Source organism: Trichechus manatus, unplaced genomic scaffold (genome assembly GCF_000243295.1).
Source record: "Trichechus manatus latirostris isolate Lorelei unplaced genomic scaffold, TriManLat1.0 scaffold00125, whole genome shotgun sequence".
NCBI classification, from domain to species: domain Eukaryota; kingdom Metazoa; phylum Chordata; class Mammalia; order Sirenia; family Trichechidae; genus Trichechus; species Trichechus manatus.
Genome location: NW_004444061.1, coordinates 1,537,752 through 1,562,152, shown reverse-complemented (window position 1 = coordinate 1,562,152; position 24,401 = coordinate 1,537,752). Strand labels below are relative to the sequence as shown.

General features: G+C 36.8%; 1 protein-coding gene across 1 annotated transcript in view; it reads left to right on the top strand.

Moving 5' to 3' along the window:
- OTOGL (otogelin like) overlaps positions 1-24,401 on the top strand; it is a 200,727-nt gene that overhangs the window by 90,155 nt on the left and 86,171 nt on the right. The window contains exons 27-31 of the mRNA XM_004384611.2: positions 5,341-5,490; positions 7,244-7,363; positions 10,753-10,869; positions 12,052-12,208; positions 12,902-12,928. Of these exons, the coding sequence (XP_004384668.1) occupies positions 5,341-5,490; positions 7,244-7,363; positions 10,753-10,869; positions 12,052-12,208; positions 12,902-12,928 (571 nt within the window). The remainder of the gene's footprint in view (positions 1-5,340; positions 5,491-7,243; positions 7,364-10,752; positions 10,870-12,051; positions 12,209-12,901; positions 12,929-24,401) is intronic.

The following is a 24,401-nucleotide window of genomic DNA, read 5'->3' as shown; positions in this document are numbered from 1 at the left end:
GCCAGGGGCTGACTAGGGAACAGACTATCAATTGCTCATGCACAAGTTCAAGTTGAAGTTGAAGAAAATTAGAGCAAATCCACAAGAGCCAAAATACAACCTTGAGTATATCCTACTTGAATTTAGATACTATCTCAAGAATAGAGTTGACACATTGAACTCTAATGACCGAAGACCAGATGAGTTGTGGAATGACATCAAGGACGCCATACATGAAGAAAGCAAAAGGTCATTAAAAAGACAGGAAAGAAAGAAAAGACCAAAACGGATGTCAGAAGAGACTCTGAAACTTGCTCTTGAATGTAGTGTAGCTAAAGTGAACGGAGGAAATGATGAATTAAAAGAGCTGAACAGAAAATTTCTTTTCAACAGGCAGCTTGAAAAGGCAAATTAAAGTATTTTATTGAAATGTGCAAAGGCCTGGAGATAGAAAACCAAAAGGGAAGATCATGGTTGGCATTTCTTAAGCTAAAAAAACTGAAGAAAGAACTCATGCCTCGAGTTGCAATATTAAAGGATTCTACAGGGAAAATATTGACAGATTCAGGAAGCATCAAAAGAAGATGGAAAGAATACACAGAGTCACTGTACCACAAAGAATTGGTCAACATTCAACCATTTCAGGAGGTAGCATATGATCAAGAACCCATGGTACTGAAGGAAGAAGTCCAAGCTGTACTGAAAGGAATGGCAAAAAACAAGGCTCCAGGAATTGATAGAATATCAATTGAGATGTTTCAACAAACAGATACAGTACTGGAGGTGCTCACCCATCTATGTCAAGAAATTTGGAAAACAGCTACTTGACCAACTAACTGGAAGAGATCTATATTGGTGCCAGTTCCAAAAGAAGGTGAGCCAACAGAATAAGGAAATTATTGAACAATATCATTAATATCACACACTAGTAAAATTTTGCTGAAGATCATTCATAAGCAGTTGCAGCAGTACAGCAACAGGGAACTGCCAGAAATTCAAGCCAAATTCAGAAGAGGATGTGGAACGAGGGCTGTCGTTGCTGATGTCAGATGAATCTTGGCTGAAAGCAGAGAATACCAGCAAGGTGTTTACCTGTGTTTTATTGACTATGCAAAGGCATTCGACTGTGTGGTTCATAACAAATTATGGATAACCTTGCCAAGAATGGGAATTCCAGAACACTTAATTGTGCTCATGAGGAACTTGTACGTAGACCAAGAGGCAGTTATTGGAACACAACAAGGTAATACTGCATCATTTAAAGTCAGGAGAGGTTTGCATCAGGGTTGTATCCTTTCACCATACTTATTCAGTCTGTATGCTGAGCAAATAATCCAAGAAGTTGGACTGTCTGAAGAAGAATGTGGCATTAGGATTGGAGGAAGGCTCATTAACAACCAGAAATATGCAGATGACACAACCTTGCTTGCTGAAAATGAAGAGTTATTGAAGCATTTACTGATGAAGATTAAAGACTACAGCCTTCAGTATGGATTGCACCTCACATAAAGAAAACAGAAATCCTCACAACTGGACCAATAAGCAACATCATGATAAATGGAGAAAAGATTGAAGTTGTCAAGCATTTCATTTTACTTGGATCCACAATCAACACCCATGGAAGCAGCAGTCAAGATATCAAACGACATACTGCATTGGGCAAATCTGCTGCAAAAGACCTGTTTAAAGTGTTAAAAAGCAAAGAGGTCACTTTGAGGACTAAAGTGCACCTGACCCAAGCCATGGTATTTTCAGTTGCCTCCAATGCATGCAAAAGCTGGACAATGAATAAGGAAGATTGAAGAAGAATTATGGCTTTGGTTTATGGTGTTGGTGAAGAATATTGAATATTCATTGACTTCCAGAAGAATGAACAAATTTCTCTGGAAAAAGTACAGACAGAATGCTTTCTAGAAGCAAGGATGGCCGGACTTCATCTCATGTATTTAGACATGTTATCAGGAGGGACCAGTCCCTGGAGAAGGACATCATGCTTGGTAAAGTGGAGGGTCAGTGAAAAAGAGGAAGACCCTCAACTAGTTGGATTGACACAGTGGCTGCAACAATGGGCTCAATCATAAAAAACATTGTGAGGATGGCGCAGGACTGTGGCAGGGTTTCATTCTGTTGTGCATAGGGTCGCTATGAGTCGGAACTGACTTGATGGCATCTAATAACATCAACAACAACAATCTTGACAGGAGTAGATTGCCAACTATTTTCTCCTATAGAGTAGCTGGTAGGTTGGAACCACCAATGTTTCAGTTAGCAGCCGAACTCTTTAACTGTTTGCCACCAGGACTCCTTCCATAATGCCTACGATGAATCAAAAACTGTGCTAAGTATTGACTATAATGATGAAAAAACACTATACTTACTTTTAAGGAACTTACACTCAGGTGAGCAACATATTCAAGTAAATAAGAATGCACAATATGATGTGCTATGGCAGGGGTAGATAGAGGGTAATATGAAAGACCCCGGGGAGGAACATCTAAAGCAGCCTTGGCTGTTTAGGGTAGTGGCTAGGAGCACAGACTTTGGAGTCAGTCAGTACCAACTTAGGACACCTGGTAGCTGTATCATCTGGGAAGTTTACTGTCCAAACTACAGTTTTCCCATCTGTAAATCTGGGCTAATTATAGAACCTATTTTTTAAGTTCATATGAGGATTAAATGAGATGATGAATTTCAAGCAATGGCTCTTCTCTCCTTCTTGATCCTCACCTTTGAAGGCTCTGAAGACATGCTCTGGATGAAATGATGTTCTTAGTCTTAAGGTATGAGTAGGTGTTAGCCAGGTGAGGAGAGGAAGTAAGATGACAATCAATACAGAGGAATGAACACATTCAAGGTGTATAATTGAAAGATAAAAATGACATGTTGGGCGAACTACAAGTGGTTTAGTTTGGTTGAAACACAGTATATGGGGATGACGGATGGAGAGTGTGGCAAGGAGACTCAGAGGAGGAGTAACTGTAACGTGGAGGCGCAAGAGCAATAGACAAGGGGGCTGGGTCCTACTTGGAGGGCCTTGCATGGCGTGATAAGATATTTGAACTTTATTTTACAGGTAAGAAATTTTGGATTTGAGAGTGACATGATGTGACAAATAGCCTTTAAAAAAAATGACCTCCCTTTGTGAGATTTTAGAACAGTGTTTCTTAAAGTTTGGTCTGGAAATCTTCTGGAGTATTTATTATAAGCGCCGTTTCTGGCAGGGCTTTGAACCGATTCATTCCAGTAGGAAACCCTGCTGAGAATTTTTATTTCTAACAAGTTCCCAGGGATGCTAAAGCAGCTGGTTAGGGACCGATTCTGAGAACCAATAGTGGAGCAGTGGTTTGCAAAATGTATTGTATGTTTAGAATCACATGGGGATCTTGTTAAAATGTAGATTCTGATTCAGTATATCTGGGGTGGAGAAGTAAATTCCCAGCAGGGTTTCTAACTGGAATGAACCGGTTCAAAGTCCTGGTTTCTGGGACTTCAGTGGAATCTCTCAGGTTGAAATGGAAATAGGCAGTTTTAATGAGACCTCAATTCTTCTGTACATGAAAGTTTGAGAACCACTGCCCTAGAACATTGTAGCCCTGGTGGCACAGTGGTTAAGTGTTCAGCTGCTAACCAAAAGGTCAGCAGTTTGAATCCACCAGCTGCTCCTTGGAATCCCTATGGGGCAGTTCTACTCTGTCTTATAGGTTCACTATGAGTTGGAATCAACTCGACAGCAACTAGTAGTGGTGGTGCCCTAGAACATAGCTTATTTCTCAGCCAGAAACCTTGAGACAAACCAGGCAGCAATCAACCTTTGGGGAAAACAGAGTTTCTACGGGCTTTTTGAAGTAATTAGAGCTGTTTGGCATAGCTATCAGGTATGTATTCATTTATAGGTGAAGGTCCTCTCTAAGAACAAGGATGTGTTAAAAAGAACTTAAGAGAAAATAGCAAATGCTCTTGTAAAGACAGTTTGACACATTTTTGAAGTGGTAATTACAGTTCTGTGTAGCTTTCACCTGTGTGCAGGTGTTGATGAATCTCCTTTATATAGATTGAAGTAAAATTCAGAAAAGTCATAAGAATAGTTTGACCCAACAAATCCCCTGGTAGTATTTTTTCTCAAACATCAAAAGTGTAAATAAGTACCATCTATTTGTGGCAGATGGACTGCTCATCCAGGAGAAGAAAAAAACGTATTTTTTTAATAAATGCACAATTCTAATTTTATTAAATATTTAAGTTATTAAAACTATTAATTTATTTAAGCTTCACTTTAAAAGTTTTCATTCTCAAAATTTATAACTTAGAGAAACATAACTAGATTTTGTTTGAAGTGTTTTAATTTCATCTGAAGTGGACCTCTCTCTTTTGAGCAATTCGTGATGTCTCCGTCTTCTAAAGAGAAGTATTCTTTCTTCCTAATCGGAAAGTAAGGAGTATGGCATCTCCATTTGACAAAAACAATTGTCTTTCTTGTAGTAGACAATCCTGTCTAATGAAAAGGATGTATTACCTCTAAAGGCGAATAGGAATGATGTGCTTTTACATCAGGATAACGGATGGAAACCACCTCTGGAGAAAACAAAAAAGCAAAAAATCCAAACTATCTCATATAGACATTTTCACTTGATTGTGAATTCCTGGAAGGCACTGTCTCCTGCAGAACTTAGTTATAGCTTTCAATAAATATTTTAAAAAGTCAGGAGACTACTTTCATGCTATCACTAACTACTCAAAAGTGTAAACACGGCCAAATTTTTCTCTTTCACCGGTGAGGTCACCATCTTTAGTCTCCAGTACTATTTATCTATCATCAGTGTGTAATCTCTCCTTAGGCAGGATTAACTCCTTAATGTCCATAGTGTTGTTTAGGCCCTTTTCCATAACTGAAATGCCTTGTTTTCCTTTGTCCATTTATCCATGTTGAGCCCATCTACCAGGTTGTGATTGGTTCTCTAATTTCATGTAAAACCAAAAAAACAAACCCATTGCCATCGAGTTGAGTCCAACTCATAGAAACCCTATAGGACAGAATAGAACTGCCCATAGGGTTTCCAAGGCTGTAAATCTTTACGGAAGCGGACTGCTACATCTTTCTCCTGCAGAGCAGCTGGTGGGTTCAAACCGCCGACCTCTTGGTTAGCAGCCAAGAGCTTAGCTACTGTGCCACCAGGGCTCCTCTAATTTTATGTATTTCCTATTTTATGTATTTTGTCTTATTCTACAGAATTCAGAAAAGATGATATGTACCAAAATACTAGACATAGATACTTCTTGATGGATAGCAGCTTAATCAATTGTATACATTTTGTTTCTAGAGAATGTGGAATTCATTTTCTTCTTTATTTTGTTCTTTTAAAGAAGCGATCAGGTTTTTTTCTGGAAAATAATCCTACGTACCAACTTTGGAAGGCTGGCTACTACACAGTAGTATACTTTCCAGAAGAAGATATCACTATTCTTTGGGATAAAAAAACAACCATTCATATCAAAGTTGGACCACGGTGGAAGGTAGGTCAGTCTAAGCTCTAAATGAGATGCAATAAATGAATTATGTTTTCCCTTTTACATTGATATACTTAACAAAAGTCAGTTTTTCTGAAATTGATATTGAGACTCATGGATATAATCTGTACCTAATTAGAGAAAAAACTGCATAGTAACAACATATTTCATAAAACTGTGGAAAAGTTACTTTTTTTGGGAAAAGATACATATTAAAAATGGTGCAAATGGTTAAGCACTGGACTGCTAGCAAAAAGGTTGGCAGTTCGAACCCAGAGGTGCCTTGGAAGACAACCCTGGTGATCTGCTTCTGAAAGTTCATAGCCTTGAAATTCCTGTGGAACAGTTCTACTCTGCACACATGGGATTGCCATGAGTCAGAGTTGACTTGATGGCAACTAACAACAGCAACACATTTAAGATATGATTGTATATTGGAGCTAATATTTATTATTACCTTGAGAGTTAGAGTGTGGAGAAAAATGTGGCAGTCTGCTTCCATAAAGATTACAGCCTTGGAAACCCCATGAGGCAGTTGCACTCTGTCCTATAGGGTCACTATGAGTCAGAATTGACTTGACAGCAGTGGGAAGCATCATTAATGAAGAGCCGCATTCCATTCTTCAGTACATGAAGAGAGAGTTCAGGATCTTTAAGTTAAAGGTATTAAGGAAGAGCTCCATTGTTTTTGGAAGGTTATCTATCTCTGCATTCTTACTCTATGCTTCATTGTTTTTAGAAGATTATCCGTCCCTGCACTCTTACTCTATCTCTTTCCCCTAAGACTAAAGTTTTCCACATTATTTTGAGAAAATCCAATGGGTGTTGTTGATGTGGAAAGTCCATGTGGCAATTGCAGTGATGATTTCACAACTCATAACAAGCTGTATAAAAAATTAGGTAAAATCAGAATCTAGACTAGAATTTAGAGTTCATTGATTTTTGTGCCATGGTAGTATGATTTATGAATATTAAAGGTAACTTCTTTTTAAAGCTGTATTTGAATATTTTGGCTTTTCAAAGTACAACCTATAGAAATATTTCAACATTTGTAGCATTATCAAGCCTGAAACATATCGGGAGGTGACCCTACCATCATTACAAAAATGTTATATATATACACACACATATATACATAAATTATATCTATGCATAGACATATATGTGTGTAAATATGCTTGTATTACACTGTACATTGTACTCACTAGAGCTTGTATTATACTTTTCCAAGTTACTTATGTTATTAGTTGTATCAGTGCTAAGATGTTGGTGTGAATACATAAAATGTGGAGGATGGTAAAATATTTTTGAAAGTAATTGATAAATATAATTAAATAGATATATTGTTGTTAGGTGCTGTTGAGTTGGTTCTGACTCATAGGGTCTAACTGATAAATATAATTAAATAGATACATTGTTGTTAGGTGCTGTTGAATTGGTTCTGACTCATAGTGACCCTATATACAATAGAACGAAGCGGTGCCCAGTCCTGCACCATCTTCACAATTGTTACTATGTCTGAGTCCATTGTTGCAGCCACTGTGTCAATCCATCTCATTGAGGGTTTTCCTCTTTTTCGCTGACCAAGCAAATAGACTTTACCAAGAAAATAGGTATAAAACACCACTTTCTTCAAATGTTTATTTTTTTAAATGGTCACTGTGGAAATTCGTAATATCTTTCAGAAGTTTTAGGAATATGATTCCTTAAGTGTTAAAGTGATTATAGACTATTTCATGGTAATTTTCTTTTACTTTAGAACAAACTATCAGGATTGTGTGGAAACTTTGACAAATGTACTTCAAATGACATGACCACGTCGAATAGCTTGGAAGTGAGAAATGCCCAGGTATTTGGAGATAGCTGGGCATTAGGACAGGTAAGTTAAACACAGTGTATATATTTTAGAAGTAAACAAATGTTATTTAGCATGTCTATTCACTAGAACATTTTATTCTTACAGGACAGTTTATTAGGTAATATTTTAAGTAATATTTGTATAGTAATTCACAGTTGATAAATTACTTTCACATTTATCTTCTCATGTAATTCGTATGACAATAATGACTATTATCTCCAGATTATAGATGAAGAAATTAAGGCTCAGGGAGATTAAGTGACTTGTCTAATATTATATAGCTAGGAAGTAGCATAGGTGACAATCAAACTCACATTCTCATCCAATCTCATGCTTTCTTCAACATGGCAGAATGCTTTATCAATACATCTGTATTTCTAAGAATGATGTAACTTTTGCCATCTCAAAGCAATGAATAAATGAAGGCAGGATTTCCCAAAGTTTGTTCTTCAGAACATCACTATTTCATACTAGTTATTAGCAGTCATTACATAAAAATAAAGGGGTGTGTGTGTGTGTACTGAGGAGAAAATTTATGGTCAACAACTTTTGGGAGAGGTTTGAATAACCTAAGTTAGACAGAGTTCTTTCTGAGGATTTCTTGAGCCATTATAAGCCTCCAGTGGAGGGATATGTTTGAAGGATTTCCCAAACTTACTGACACAGAACCTATGTTTTTATTTATTATTTCTTAAGGAAGTACTGTTCTCTGAAACACACTGAGAAATAGTGAACTATCTCAGAACGACAGTCAGATTGGATATTGGTTCTACTCTTTTCCTTTACTTTTTTTTTTTCAGCCTGTTTTTTTCTTTTTAACTGAAACAAGTGTCTGCAACCACAGTTTCTTGTTTGGCTGCTGTATCAGTCGGGGTTCTCCAGAGAAACAGCAACAATCAGAGACTGTGTGTGTGTGTGTGTGTGTGTGTGTGTGTGTGTGTGTGTGTGTGTGTAAGGAGACTTATTTTACGGAATTGGCTCACACAGTAGTGGGGCCTGGAAAGTCTAAGAGCAGGTCACACCCAAAAACCTGTTGCTGTGGAGTTGGTTCTGACTAGTTGATCAACAGACTAGAACTCCCCCATAGGGTTTCCAGAAAGCAGCTGGTGGACTTGAACTGCTGACCTTTTGGTTAACAGCCAAGCTCTTAACCACTGTGCCACCAGGGCTCCTAAGGCAGGCTGGTAGGCTGCAAACTCAGCAAGAGTTGAAGCTTTAGTCTTGAGGCAAAATTTCTTTTTCTCTGGGAAACCTCAGTTTTTGCTCTTAAGGCCTTCCAACTGAGTGGAGGAGGCCCACCTACATTATTGAGGGTAATCTCCTTTATTTTGAAGTAAACTGATGTTAAGCATACTTAGAAAATACCTTTACTGCAACACCTAGATTAGTGTTTATTAAATAACTGGTAGTCAAATTGACACACAAAACTAACAAACACAGTTACCGTTTGGTTTGTTGCTTCATCACGTTGCCTAATTTGCCTAATATGTCTAAGTCTTTTTTAAAAAAAATAAACAAAGGAGCTGGAGTAAAACATTTACCCCATTCAGTAAAATCTGAACAGTATATTTCAGTGTGGTCTAAGATTAAGAGTGTAAAGATTTTATTCTTTTAATATATAAAGTATCTATTATATTGAGAGAGGAAAAATTCTTTTAATTATGGCTTTCATATGCCTTGCTGCCTTTAGAAGTTTTATTTTACATTTATCCTATTTGTAAATAAATAAAGGAATAACTAATTTCTAATAATACTCAATATTAACTATTGAATAATTTTGAACCCCCCAAATTCAAATCTTTTTTTTTTTATTAGTTGCATTTTATTTAGCTCTTAATGTTTTCCTGGTTATATGAACACATAAATAAAACACAGCCTCTACCCTTAAGGAATTAAGGTCTAGGTTAGTAGGTGAGGTAGAAAAATTAACAATGAAAATATAGTGAGATAAGTGCTTTGATAGAAAACCAAAAAAACCAAACCCGTTGCCATCGAGTTTGATTTTGACTCATAGCAACCCTGTAGGAAAGAGTAGAACTGCCTCAGGGTTTCCAAGGAGTGGCTGGTGGACTCGAACTGCCAAGCTTTGTGTTAGCAGCCAAGCTCTTAACCGCTGTGCCAGCAGGGCTTGAAGTGCATACTAAATGTAAATTGTGATAGTAAAGGGAGTTTCCTGGAGAACCTGCCTCTGAGCTGAATCCTATAAAATTTATAGGATCTGGGCAAGTGAAAATTATGAGAAAGATTATAACAGGGAAAGAGGGAGCAGCCATCTAAAGGTGCCAGGAAGCTGGCGAGAGTATGGTGCCTAAAAGGAAATTCAAGAAGTTTGGTATGATTGTGCTATAGGGTTTGAAGTTGTGAATGGCTGGAATGCAAAGTGTAGAGCTGCAAGATACAAGGGCCAGGTCCTGGACTAAAGATCCAAAGACTAGTGAGGAGGCTTTAGCTAGAAATGTTGAGTCAGTGAAGATTTAGGAAACTATACAGTTGAGAGGCCTTAAAGATGAAAATCATCACTATTTGTTGAAAGATTATGTTTGGAAGGATGAATATGGAGGATTCCAAGAAGTCTCCTACCTTCCTGGCTCGGTGGGTAGATGATGGTGGTCTTTACTAAGGCAAGGCAAAGAGAAGAAGAATAGGTTTGTGGATGGTGGGAGAGAATGGGGACAAAAATCTTGACTGGAGGTACAGATTTGGCAGTTATAAGTATATTCAGGTTGTTGAAGCCCAGACAACTATAAAGAATGAGAAAAGTAGATGTTTGAAGATCAAACATTGCAGAGGAGGGAGGAAGAAAGAGATTGGAGAGCAACAGCCCATGAAGTAGGAAAAAACCCAGCAGAAAATGGTGTCTCCAAAACCAAAAGAGGGCAAAGTATTAAATAGAATTGAGGTGGAGAAAGGACAAGTGAGATGAAGGCTGAAAAGTTGCCTTTATGTTTAGTAATTAAGAGGTCATTGATGAACTTTCCCAGGGAAGTTTCAAGGAGGTGGAATAGAGGAGGCAGAGGTCAGATTGTTGAGTGTATGGAAGGTGAGGCTGTAGGGACTTGAAGAAGGATTGTGATGAAAATGTAAAAGGTGAAAAATGAAAGAGCTCCATTTGCTCATGTAACTTTTTTAGCCATGTAAATACCGTATTTTAAGACAATTACAATGATTTTACCTACACACTATCTCTAATATCACCATGATTTTAGTATTATATTTTGTTGCCTTCAAAAACAGTACATGCCATTAACATCAAGTTAGCTGGAGCAGATGCTTTAGATAAAGTCTTTCTAAAAGGATGAGAATATATGAAATGCACTTGTGGTGGACAGTCAGGTAAGTTTTTCTGGTTTCAGTTTCAGAAATCACTCTTTTAACAGTTTCATTTTTTTCTCCCTTAATTTTTTTAACAGTGTGAAAGCCCAATGGAAACAATTAAACCCTGTGAGGCACAGCAAAACAAATTTCCTTATGCCAAGAGAGAATGCTCAATTTTGTACAGTGATGTTTTTGCTCCATGTCACAATGTGGTAAATGAATACTTTACTAAACTCTCAGATTTAAAGAAGTACTGCTTCTATAATATTGAGGTGAACTGGACAAATAATTTAGCTACCCATTGGCTTTTAAGTATACTGCTTAACCATTTTTAGGAGGACAATTTTTTTAGTTTGCTTTTCCATAGAAGTGATGCATTAATTGATTTACTTATTCTGCCTTCATCTCATTTAACATCATATATTTGTACATTACATTTGTAGTAAATTATTTTAGTTCATAAAGTATTTTTGTATAGATCGTTTTATGATCGAGGCATAAATGTATAGTAGTGGTTAGTTGGAAATAATTGTGTAGTCTGTAGTTAAAGGAGTTAAGGGGTAGAGTCTGCATTGGTGGACATAGAGAAATTGAAATTTGAGGTTATTAAACTTATTAACCCAGAAAATTATTTAAATACAGTTTATTAGATGGTAATATTTGGTGCATTGCTTCACTTAGCATCCCTGAATTCTAACTTATGCCATGGTAGCTCATCATTACTACTCCCAAACTCATTTCTTAACTCTTAATGAGTTACCTCTGATAACAATTAGCTACTCTATGCAAGGTGAGCATATTTCTGCAGATGAGTCTCTCACTGATCATGTTGATTTGTCTTCAGAGAACATTACCAAATGAGCATTCTTCTCATCCCAAAGTATAGTTTAAAAGTATTACTAGTGACACATTTTAAATGGTTTTACGAGCATATCCCAAGATAGAATGTAATTTATTTAGAAATTTAACTTCCTAAACTCTTTCCCAGTATAATAATTCTAGTTCCCAACAAAAATTTCAAAAAGCTTAAGATTTGAAAAATCGAGGGAAAGCACAATTGGAAGCAGACTATGCTTTTCTTTTAATGTCATATGAATATGCTAGTAATGAAACAATGAACTTCAAAAAAATACTAATCTGCTGTATTACAGATACTGAAATATTTATTCGTTAATCTTATTAGTTGTTTCTCCAGATCTTTGATATTACATTTGCATTATATATTTCTTTCTTCTTTGGCAATACAGAGGTAAAGGTATTGAGAAGTCTCTAAATGACAGTGTTAAGCTGTCAAATTTTGAAAACATACCAGTTAATTTTCTTTTGGAAGGTTGAGTTTAATCAATTATAGTCAGTAGTTATTGAAGTTAGATCATCTTTCACTTCATTTTTAGATTGATGTTACTTCTTTTGCCAAAAATTGCCATGAAGATACATGTAATTGTAATCTTGGTGGAGACTGTGAATGTTTATGTACGAGCATCGCAGCGTATGCATACAAATGTTGTCAGGAAGGCGTATCAATTCACTGGAGATCATCTACTACTTGTTGTGAGTACTGTGCTTAGAACATCATTAAATGAGAACCTTGTAAGGAGATCCATATTAATTGTTCCCTTATCAATAGAACTAATTCCATGAAAGACATGGAAATAGAATTTATTATTTAAGACAACTGATTTTTATATTCCTTTGACAAAGTAGACAAATGGTATTATATCAAAAGGATTTATAAAAAGAAAAATTTGAGGTAAATTTTCTATTCTATCTTTTAACTGCTGTCATTGTAACATTTGAACTGTAAATTATTTATAAACTATCCTCAGAGAAATGGTTTATGACTTTAATCCTCTTATGCCTGTGCAGTTTCACTCCGTTCTGGTTATAAGAAACCTATTTTTTACAAAAAAAAAAAAACTAATATTGGATTTGCTTGTAGATTGGACTTTTAAAATTTTTTAGTTTACCTGTGTAGATAGTAAGTCATCTGAACAATACTTAATGATTTTAACGTTTTAAGTTGACATTTCTGAATTGACAGATATATTTGCCTACCTCTAAAATACTCTTATAAAAACACATCATTCTTAAAGAATCCCCTTTGATCAAAGGAAGTTTCCAAATGATTATCTTACTCTATGTTCTTTCACTTGGTTATAGATAAATATATGGCCATATACTGTATACATTCAGCTAACAGGTCAGTTTCTTATATAGATTAATATATTTTTTTCCCTTTTTTAGCCCTTGATTGTGAATATTACAATGAAGGTATGTGACATTTTAATAAAGAATATAACTATAGTATTCTGTTAAGTGTATTTTCATATTAAAGTCTGTGAAAAACTTGTGCTGGGAAAAAGTACAAATAGTTCACAATTTGTTATATACTCTATGAAAGCCTTCACTAATTAAATTTATTCAAATTTCTAAGTACTTTTGTTAAAATTTATACCTTTAAATAATAAAAGTGTGTGTAACTCAGTTCCCAACACTTAGGAGGTACTGAACACGTAGCTTTTGAATGATATGAATGGATGGATGAGTAAAGTTTGTTAATTTTTTAGGTAAAGAGGATAAAATACATATACTAAGGGTATACATTTTACCATTATGGAAAAATATGGACATTGTTCAAATTTTATTATACCATGGAAATCAAAGAAACAAATTGTAAGTGAGATAAAAATAACAAAGAATTTGTTTAGCCATAACTTTAGGCAAAAATAATTATTTACATATTAACAGGATGAGAACTTATTGATAAGGTAAAAGTGAGTCTCCCAGAACTACCAAAAAAGAAAAGAAAAAGACTTAATAATCATGTAAGTGAGGTTTTGAAGTATACCTGTGACTAATTCGAGGAGCCCTGGTGGTGCAGTGGCTTGGCTGCTAACTGAAAGGTCACCAGCCATTCTGTGGGAGAAGGATGTGGTAATCTGCTTGCATAAAGATTACAGCCTTAGAAACCCTATGGGGAAGTTCTATTCTATCGTGTAATGTCTCTATAGGTGGGAATCGCCTCGATGGCAACAGGATTGGTTTTTTGTTTTGGTGACTAATATAAAACATTATACGTAATTTTGAAAAGCACATTTCTTTATTATATTGAATCAGTAGTTGTAAATTTTATCTGCCAGCTCAGTGTTATTCACTTAGTACCCTGCAGTGATTAAATCTTTAGGTTTTCAGATGGGTTTCTCAGTAATAACAGAGTGACAATGTCTGAATGTTTCCAAGTGGTTTTTCTTCCCGTTCTCCTGTATGGACAGCATCCCAACCAGCAGATAAGCAACATGTGGATGTTCGCTTGGTCGTCTCATAATAACCTAATAGTTTACTGCACTGAGATCAATGCCTATGTTTTCTCTCTGTGTTGGCCTCAACCTTAATTTTGTATGCTGTTAGGCCTTTGTCCTTCGGTACTATCTCATCACATGGCATAGCTTGGGGTGACTTGTACCCTACATCAAATGTTGGCATGAATAACAGAGAAGGGGAAATCTGGGGAATTAGTAGCAGTTTGGCAGGTGTGTAATTTTAGAGTGAGGACAGATGTGGCTCATACCCTTCCCAGCATCCAGAACCATCATTAGTGCAGCATATTCAAACATGCGGGAGTTGGCACAAAATGACAAACAGATCAGCAGTTTCAGGGAACAAACACTAAATTGGATGAGAAAGCGATGTTTGGGCTAGATAGCTAGCAGATCAAATACAAATACATCCAGTTAATAATACTACAGTTTACTAATTGCTTATTATGTTCAAAACATTGTGCTAAGCACTTCACTCATGTTTTATTTACTCTACCTATGAGTTTAGAGTTGATGAATCTTATTTTATAGATGAGGAAGTTAGCGCCGATCAAAGTTAAATAACTTACTCAAGGTAGTTAAGTGGTAGAACCACGATTCAATTCCACTTCTAACAGACTTCAAAACCCAAACTGTTAATCTCTACCTTAAAGTGCCTCAATAAACAAATATTTCTTGAACATCTATCATACGCCCAATACTGTTCATCTTTTTTGTGAATAGGCAATAAGATGTGGTAGATGAATATGTGGGCTTAGAGCCCTTTGGAGGGTTTGGGATCATATATACCTGGGGTTCTGGTCCCAGCATCTATAGTAGCGTGACTTCTGGGAGATGACATTTGAGTTGACTTGAATGTCGAGAAGGAAACTGCCATCCCATGATCCTGGAAGACAGTGTACAAAGAAGAAGGAAAAGAAAATTCTAAATTTCTGAAATGAGAGAAAAATTGACAATTGTTTGGAACAAAAATGAAGCCAGGGAAACTGTATTATGGTCAACAAGTGTGAGGATGAAGTGAGATGAGGTCAGAGGGAGCAGGAACCAGATCATGTAGGGCCTTGCAGGCCAAGGTAAGGGATTTTCTTTTATTTTTGTTGCAGTGAGAAGTCTTTGGGGAACACTAAAGAGGGGAGAAGCATGATGTGATTTTAACTTTATAAAGATCATTCTGGCTGCTGTGTGAAGGATATACTGTAGGAAGGGAGGTGGAAGAATGAAAACTGGAGACTGTTGTAAGAGCTGAAGTGAGATATGGTGGCTTCAACACGAGTGATAGCAAAGATGGGAAAAGAAGTTGATTTGGATATGAATAGGGGAAGTGTTGTATGGTCTGTAGGACTCAATGATGGACTGAATCATGGAGTGTGAGAGAACAAAAGGAGTCAAGGATGACTCTAAGATTTTTGTCCTGAACAACTGATGAAAGGAGTTGCCATCTACTGAAATGAGGTAATCTGGGGCTGGGTTGGAGCAACATCTTTAGGAAGTTGAGAGTGGATGTGATTCAGAGGTCAAGTAGAGCAGCTGGCCTTAGGTAGGTGTGACATTTTCTTCTTTCTAACAGAATGGAAAGCAAAGTATGTGGTGCAAAAGCATATAAATTGGTGAAAATTGGTGATGGAAAGATGATAGTTCTTAAGGTTTCTATTTTCACTATAAGGTTAAGAGAATAGGCGATCAGCTACAAAGTGTCGTGTGGAGAGGTGATAATGAAGACTTGAGGAGAAAGAAGGTATGAAATAATCTTTTGGTAAGTGAAATTACTAGGAAATTTCTAGCAAGGTTGAGTATATGTTTGATTTTTTGTTGTAATCATTTTGAAGTTCTCCTGGTTGCTCAGGTCTAGATGACTGCCTGATTTTTCTACAGTTAATTTCAGCTACTCAGATGCAAGTCTGAGATAGATTTGTTGGGATTTTCCATGTGGGTATATGCATGCAGAAGCTGGATAATGAAAAATGATGCATTTGAATTGTGGTGTTGGCAAAGAGTATTCAATATATCATGGACTGCAAAAAGAATGAACAAATCAGTCTTTGAAGAAATACAACCAAGATACTTAGAAGGGAGGATGGCAAGACTTCAACTCGCTTACTTTGATACATCACCAGTAAAGACCAATCCCTAGAAAAGGACATCATATTTGGTAAAGTAGAGGATCAGTGAAAATGAGGGAAACCCTTAATGAGATGGATTGACACAGTAGCCACAACAATGGACTCAAACCTATCAATGATTGTGAAGATGGCACAGGACTGGGCGGCGTTTCATTCTGTTACACATAAGGTCGCTATGAGTGGGAGCCAACTAGATGGCAACTAACAACATGACAAGGAAGGGGTAGGGCCAGCAAGTTAACAGTGTGTATAAGTGTGTGATTATAATGGCAGAACAAGGATTCTAATTTGGATAAGTAGAAAAATGAAGACACAAAGGGTGATAAAAAGTGGAAAATGATAGGGTTTCACTGAGATTGGAGTATTATAGGAGTGAGTACCAGAGGAGTGAAGCAGAAGGACTGGCAGTGATGGTTAGATAGTGAGTGTTCCACAGAAACATCTTTGAGGATTCAGTTATTGAAGATGAAAAGGTCTAGTTTCTGACTGTGTGAGAGGGTAGCTCGTGTGGTGTGAAACTTAAGAAGTCAAGGAGGAGTTCATGAATCTCCAATTTGTTGTCTCTGATATTTCATCTGATCATAAATTTGATATTTTTGTCACTGTAAGAATCAGAGTGTCACTCTTCTATGAGAAGCAAAACTGAGTTCCAATATGAGACTTTTAGAACATGAGATTGGCAACAAGAAGTCTGAGGAGGCTGCTGCCTAAAACTAAGGCATGGATGTAAGAAGAGGGAGAAAATTACATCCTCAGTGAAAATGGCAGAAGATAGCAGAACTGGAGCCTGCTTATTGTGAAATCTATTTAATGAGAACGGTATAGCCACTTAAAGCAATTCAAACAAGAGGTTCTAGGGAAGTGTCAACTCTGTCAGTGACTGGACAGATGCTGGACCCATGATGGAAAAGTTACAGTAATATTTACAGGAAAGCTGGGCCATTAAAGAACCCCGATCAATCAATGCAAGGCAGTTTAGGTGCCTTACTGAGCCAGGGAAAATCTGTCAGCTGAAGCTGTAAATGTCCAAAGATGGCTGGATAGGTTTAGAGAAAAGGAGACGATGAATTAAAGAGAAAATGTGTGCGATCTAGCTTTGGTTAATTTTGTTAATATTGATTCAAATTTTAGGAAACAAACTTCGTAATTCGATGGAGAAAAAAATTAAACATTAAAAAAACACTCTGATTAATTATATAAAAATCTAGATGAAAAATATTTCCTGTTCAGGGTTCAACACACATATACACCACCCACACCCACATATCCATACACTCCACATCGATTCGTTGGATTTCATGCTTCAAAAGTGATTGATAGTCTAGTAATAGTAAGAGTAATAAAAGTAATGGCTAAATTTTATTGTGTTAACTACTTCATTATGTTATATAATTTAAACTTAAAAAATATGCCTGTAAGATAGATCCTGTCATTATTATCAACACTTTACAGAAGAGAAAATTGAGGCACAGAGAGGTTAAAAAACTTGACCAAGGTCTCATAGCCAAAATGTAGCAACCTGGGATTTAAAAACAATCTGACTTTAGAGATAACCAGCTTGACCCGCATGCTACACTGACTAGTGTATAGCTGACATATCCTAGACTAGTGATGATCCCCATACATTGCTGCCATATGCTCTATATAATGTACACTGACACTACTTTGAGAAAATGCTCTTATAACTTTTTTACTTAAAAATTCCTACCTCACATAATGCTGCTGTGAAAATCTCCATCTGTGTCTTTGTACTCTTGAGCATTCTTGTGCAGTCCCTTGGGCCTAGAAGCAGAATTGCCTCTGAATAGTGAATCTCTACATCTTGCTATAGATTAATTTATTGGTACATTTTGCTTTTTGTCAACAAGTCTGCTGCACTTCTAGTGATTATTCTTTTTTCTAATGTGTTACAGGATTCTTTAAGCCAGTTCTTCTAGTTTCATTTGTAATACTGTGTTGGTAATATTGCGTCGGATTGCCAGAAGAAGGAAACAATCTGTCTTGGAAGAAAGAAGTACAGCCAGAATGCTCCTTAGATGAGAGGATGGTGAGACTTCGTCTCACATACTTAGGACATGTTATCAGGAGGGACCAGTCCCTGGAGAAGGACATCATGCTTGGTAAAGTAGAGGGGCAGCAAAAAAGAGGAAGACCCTCGATGAGATGGATTGACCCAATGACTCCAACAGTGGGCTCAAACACAGCAATGATAGTGAGGATGGCGCAACACCAGGCAGTGTTTCTTTCTGTTGTGCATGGGATTGCTATGAGTCTGAACCGACTCGACGGCACTTAACAGCAGCAACAACAATATTCGTAGGATGAATACAGGACATTCGGCTTTCATGATACACTGATAGATTAAGTGGTAGGACAAGGGAATCTATTTCCTATCATCAGAGTAATAAGGAAGGTGTCAGCCTGGCAAGAGGAGGAAGAGTTTGATAAAGTAATGCAATAGTGATAGAAAAGTGAAGAGGATTATGTAACTGTAGAGATTTCTGATAGTATTAATGAAGATTAAATGATTTTAAATGATTGTTCTTAATTTATTGCATCCTAAACAAACTCACAGCTATTTGTTGAGTTCATTACTTACCACATGCTAGTCGTTATGTTATTAAGATACACATGTGATTTAAAGCTAATACAGAAATAAGTATTTGTGATTCTGTAGGGGAGAAAGAAAAAAATATTATGAGAATTCAGAGGTTACAGCTGAGATTTTTTCAGTAATCCCCACTACAAAGACTATATGTGATAACTTCATGGTCATTTTTATGGCATTTACTAAAAATATAAAGATATTGTTTTTCTTGCTATAGATGAGCAAGGAGTTCTATATTCTGCTAAAACTTTTTATGCAAATTTTAAGTTCAGAGTGATTTTACTAGCTCCCAAAACCAAATCCACTGCCTTCGAGTCGATTCCAACTCATAGCAACCCAATAGGACAGAGCAGAACTGCTCCATAGGGTTTCCAAGGCTGTAAATCTTTTCCCGGAAAGTTGCTGGTGGGTTTGAACTTCCGAACTCTTGGTTAGGAGCCAAGCACTTTAACCACAGCCCCACCAGTGTTCCTTAATTTTATCAGATGTTACGTGCTGTTGAGTCGGTTCTGACTCATAGTAACCCTGGGTACAACAGAATGAAACACTGCCTGGTCCTGTGCCTTCCTCACCATCACTGCTGTGTTTGAGCCCATTGTTGCAGCCACTGTGTCAGTTTATCTTGTTGAGGGTCTTCCTCTTTTTCATTGACATTCTACTTTATCAAGCATAATATTCTTCTCCAGGGACTAGTCCCTCCTGATTAACATGTCCAAATTTATAAGGTGAAGTCTCATCATCCTCCCTTCTAAGGAGCATTCCGACTGTACTTCTTCCAAGACAGATTTGTTTGTTCTTCTGGCAGTCCATGGTATATTCAATATTCTTCACCAACACCATAATTCAAAGGCATCGATTCTTCTTCAGTCTTCTTATTGTCCAGTTTTCACATGCATGTGAGGCACTTGAGAAAACCATGGCTTGCATCAGGCGTACCTTAGTCCTCAAGGTGACATCTTTGCTTTTTAAAACTTTAAAGAGATCTTTTGTAGCAGAGTTGCCCAATGCATTGCATCATTTGATTTCTTGAATTCTGCTTCCGTGGACGTTGATTGTGGATCCAAGTAAAATGAAATCTTTGACAACTTCAGTACTTTCTCAGTTTATCCTGATGTTGCTTATTGGTCCAGTTGTGAGGAATTTTTGTTTTTGTTTTTTTATGCTAAGATATAATCCATACTGAAGGCTGTAGTCTTTGATCTTCATTAGTAAAGACTTCAAGTCCTCTTCACTTTCAGCAAGCAAAGTTGTGTCATCTGCATATTGCAGGTTGTTAATAAGTCTTCCTCTAATCCTGATGCCCCGTTCTTCTTCATATAGTCCAGTTTTTGGGTCATTTGCTTAGCATACAGATTGAATGAGTATGTGAAAGGATACAGCCCTGACATACACCTTCCCTAATTTTAAACCACACAGTATCCCCTTGTTCTGTTTGAATGACTGTCTCTTGCTCTATGTACAGGTTTCGCATGAGCACAATTAAGTGTTCTGGAATTCTCATTCTTTGCAATGTTATCCATAATTCGTTATGATCCACACAGTCGAATGCCTTTGCATAGTCAATAAAACACAGGTAAATTTCTTTCTGGTAGTCTCTGCTTTCTGCCAGGATCCATCTAACATCAGCAATGATAGCCCTTGTTCCATGTTCTCTTTGGAATCTGGTTGAATTTCTGGCCGTTCCCTGTCGATGTACTAGATAGAATGTGCTTATTACTCTGTTTAAAGTATTACTGCAGGAAATGATTGCTTTTAGTAGACATTGAAATTATATTTCTCACTGCAGAAAATTACGTTAAGGTCAATGACTTGTCTTTCAATTGTTGGTGAAAATACATGAAAACAATTCAAAAGCAAGATATCTGTCAACTAAGAGTCGTTTCAGAAGCTTTAGATTTTTATACACATGAATTTCTCAGATAATAATTATCTCTTCAGGTTGCTATAGGAAAGGACATATGCAGTAGGGGAGGGAAGATTTTGTTTAATTGTCTATCTCCTTTCTTCTATTCTTATGTTGAATATTCATGAGGGTGTTTCAAGCTGTGAAGTTGTAGTTGTATGTAAGTCTTATTCATTTTGAAATAGATCGCCTTATAATCTACATATTTATCAATAATTTGAAGTGTATTTGTATCTGTGAAGTTTATATTGCTCTTGTTGTTCCTAGAAAATGAGCCATTGGTGGTTAAGGCTTTTGAAATAATTTTCTTTGGTTGTTGTATATTTTGGTTCATGGGGAAACACTATGTGTAATGTACATTTGTAACATTGGTGGGGGCCCACAGCTGCGAGGCTCAGAAAAATTCTCTATTGTTTCTGTTAGTTCCATCTTGGTGTGGTGGCAAAATTCTCTTTTCACGTCTCTGTCTCCATTCCAAGGGTCTAAGTCTCTAACAGAGCTCTTTTCATTATGACTTATGAGTGTCCCCAGACGCTCGAGCTGTCCCAGATGATGAGTCGGTAGCAAGGACTACACTTGAATATAACTTAATCATTTGAGTCTCTCCTCTCTTCACCTGATCCTCATGTTGGAGAGTTTGGTTCTTGTTCTCTTTTCTACTTGGAAGGCTTCTCATACCTCCAATCCAACCATCCTCTCCCCTTCCCTTAGACCTGGTCTTCATCTCTGAAACCGGAAAAACCTGGCCCTCATATTTCTTTAAATCTTTTTTCCTCCTTTTCAGAGTGGACTGGGAAAGGAAAATTGTCCACGAGATAAAAAAGAGAAGATGAGGGCAAGTGAAATACACTGAGAGCAACCAGATTAATCTTTTGCGATATGATCTACCACACATATATTAACATTTTACATAAATTACACTGCAAAAAATATATATATATAAATGTAAAAAGTATACAGCTGATAATTATGTAACTTAATTTCTGATGATTTGGGAGGAACTTCAAAGTGTTGTAATATATCAGGTATTAAAAACATTAAGTGACATAGAGATGAGGTTGAAGGTAAGTATAGCCTTCGTCATAAAATTGAACTCCTAAAAAATTTTTTTTGGACTATTGGCAAACAATGATCATTTAGATACTTCTCTTTATAGGATAAAGTTGACAGAAAAATTATTTTGATTGAGCTGAATTTCAGGTTTGGTTCTACTAGTTTTTTTTACAATAATAATTATTTTCTACTTTATATGGAACCATTTAAGTCATGGGAAATTACAGTATAAGTAAAAAGGTCGTTGACTTCTCTCTTGAGATTCATCTTATTTATTTATTTACTTTTGTGTAGACATACTTCACTGGTGAAATTCAACAATTTACAGAAAAAAAGAAACATTGTATATCATGTCTGTGAATTATGTTTTTATGCTATGCAGTCTACTAAGGAGAAATGATTCTTAAGAAATATCAAAATATATTTCCATTGATAGAACTAAACTTCTTATGTTTACTGAGGATAGATTAGAGCCTTGCAATATTAGAGCTGGAAAGTAATCTAGGCAAAATTCTTCATATAGGTGAGAAACTTTGAGGTCCAGAAAGCTTAAGTCAACCTTTCATGCAGCTCTGCTATACATACATACATACATATATATATAACATGTACATACATAATTGTAATATATATATTCCGAATTATTACAATTTTTAAAAAGAGTTAAGTTGTTATTAGTGATACATTTTTTTTGTTGCAGTTTAAATGAAGTTTACATTTCAAGTTAGTCTCCTGTACAAAAATGTATACATACATTGTTATGTAATCCTGATTGCTCTCCCTATACTGTGAAAGTGCACTCCTCCTTTCCACCCCTGATTCCCCATGTCCATTCAACCAGCTCCTAACCCTGTTTTCCTCCGCATCTCGCCTCCGGACAGAAGTCGCCCGTTTAGTCTCTTGTATCTATTTAAGCTAAGAGGCACACTCCTCACGAATATCACTTTATGTCCCACAGTCCAGTCCAATCCCTGTCTGAAGAATTGGCCTCAGAAATTGTTTTAGTTCTGGGCTGATAGAGAATCCAAGGGCCATGATTTCCAGGGTTCCTCCAGTCTCAGTCAGACCATTAAGTCTGGTCTTCTTACTAGAATTTGAGTTCTGTACCCCACCTTTCCCCTGCTTCACCAGGGACTCTCTGTTGTGTTCCCTGTCAGGGTGGTCACTGGTGGTAGCTGGGCACCATCTAGTTCTTCTTGTCTCAGACTGATGAAGTCTCTGGTTTATGTGGCCCTTTCTGTCTCTTGTGTTCTTCATTCTCCTTTACTCCTGGTGGTTGGGACAAATTGATTTGCATCTTAGATGGGCACTTGCAAGCTTTTAAGACCCCAGATGCTACTCACCAAAGTAGGATGCAGAACATTTTCTTAATAAGCTTTGTTATGCCAGTTGACCTAGATGTCCCCTGAAAGCATGGTCCCCAGACCCCTACCCCTGCTACTCTGTCCCTCAAAGTGTTTGATTGTGTTCAGGAAACTTCTTAGCTTTGGTTTAGTCCAGTTGTGCTGACTTCTCCTGTACTGTGTGCTGTCCTTCCCTTCACCTAAGATAATACTTGTCTACTATCTAGTTAGTGAATACCCCTCACCCTCGAAACCATCAAAGAATGTTGTCTTCTGTGTTTAAACCTTTTCTTGAGTTCTGATAAAAGTGGTCTTATACAATATTTGTTCTTCTGTGACTGACTAAATTCACTCAGCATAATGACCTCCAGATTCCTCCATGTTATAAGATGTTTCACAGCTTCATTGTTCTTTATTGTTGTGGAGTATTCCATTGTGTGGATATACCATAATTTGTTTATCCATTCGTCCATTGATGGGCACCTAGGTTGTATCCATCTTTTTGCTATCGTGAACAGTGCTGCAGTGAACATGGGTGTGCATATATCTATTCGTGTGACGGCTCTTATTTCTCTAGGATATATTCCAAGGAGTAGGATAGCTGGATCATATGGCACTTCTATTTCTAGCTTTTAAAGGAAGCACCAAATCGATTTCCAAAGTGGTTGTACCATTTTACATTCCCACCAAAAGTGTATAAGTGTTACAGTCTCTCTACAACCTCTTCAGCATTTATTATTTTGAGTTTTTTGGATTAATGCTAGCCTTGTTGGGGAGAGATAATATCTCATTGTAGTTTTGATCTGCATTTCTCTAATGGCTAATGATCGTGAGCATTTCTTCATGTGTCTGTTAGCCACCTGAATATCTTCTTTAGTGAAGTGCCTGTTCATATCCTTTGCCCATTTTTTAATTGTGTTATTTGTCTTTTTGTTGTTGAGGTTTTGCTGTATCTTGTAGATTTTAGAGATTAGATGCTGATCAGATTTATCGTAGCCAAAAATTTTTTTCCAGTCTGTGCGTTGTCTTTTGACTCTTTTGGTGAGTCTTTTGATGAGCATAAGTGTTTGATTTTGGGGAGCTCTCAGTTATCTGGTCTCTCTTCTGGTGCTTGTGCATTGTTACTTATGGTTCGTATTGTGTTTATGCCATGTATTAGGGCTCCTTGCATTGTCCCTATTTTTTCTTCCATAATCTTTATCGTTTTTGATTTTATATTTAAGTCTTTGATCCATTTTGAGTTAATTTTTGTGCATGGTGTGAGGTATGGGTCTTGTTTCAGTTTTTTCAGACGGATATCCAGTTATGCCAGTGCCATTTGTTAAAGAGACTGTCTTTTCCCCAATTAATGAACTTTGGGCCTTTGTCAAATATCAGCTGCTCATAGGTGGATGAATTTA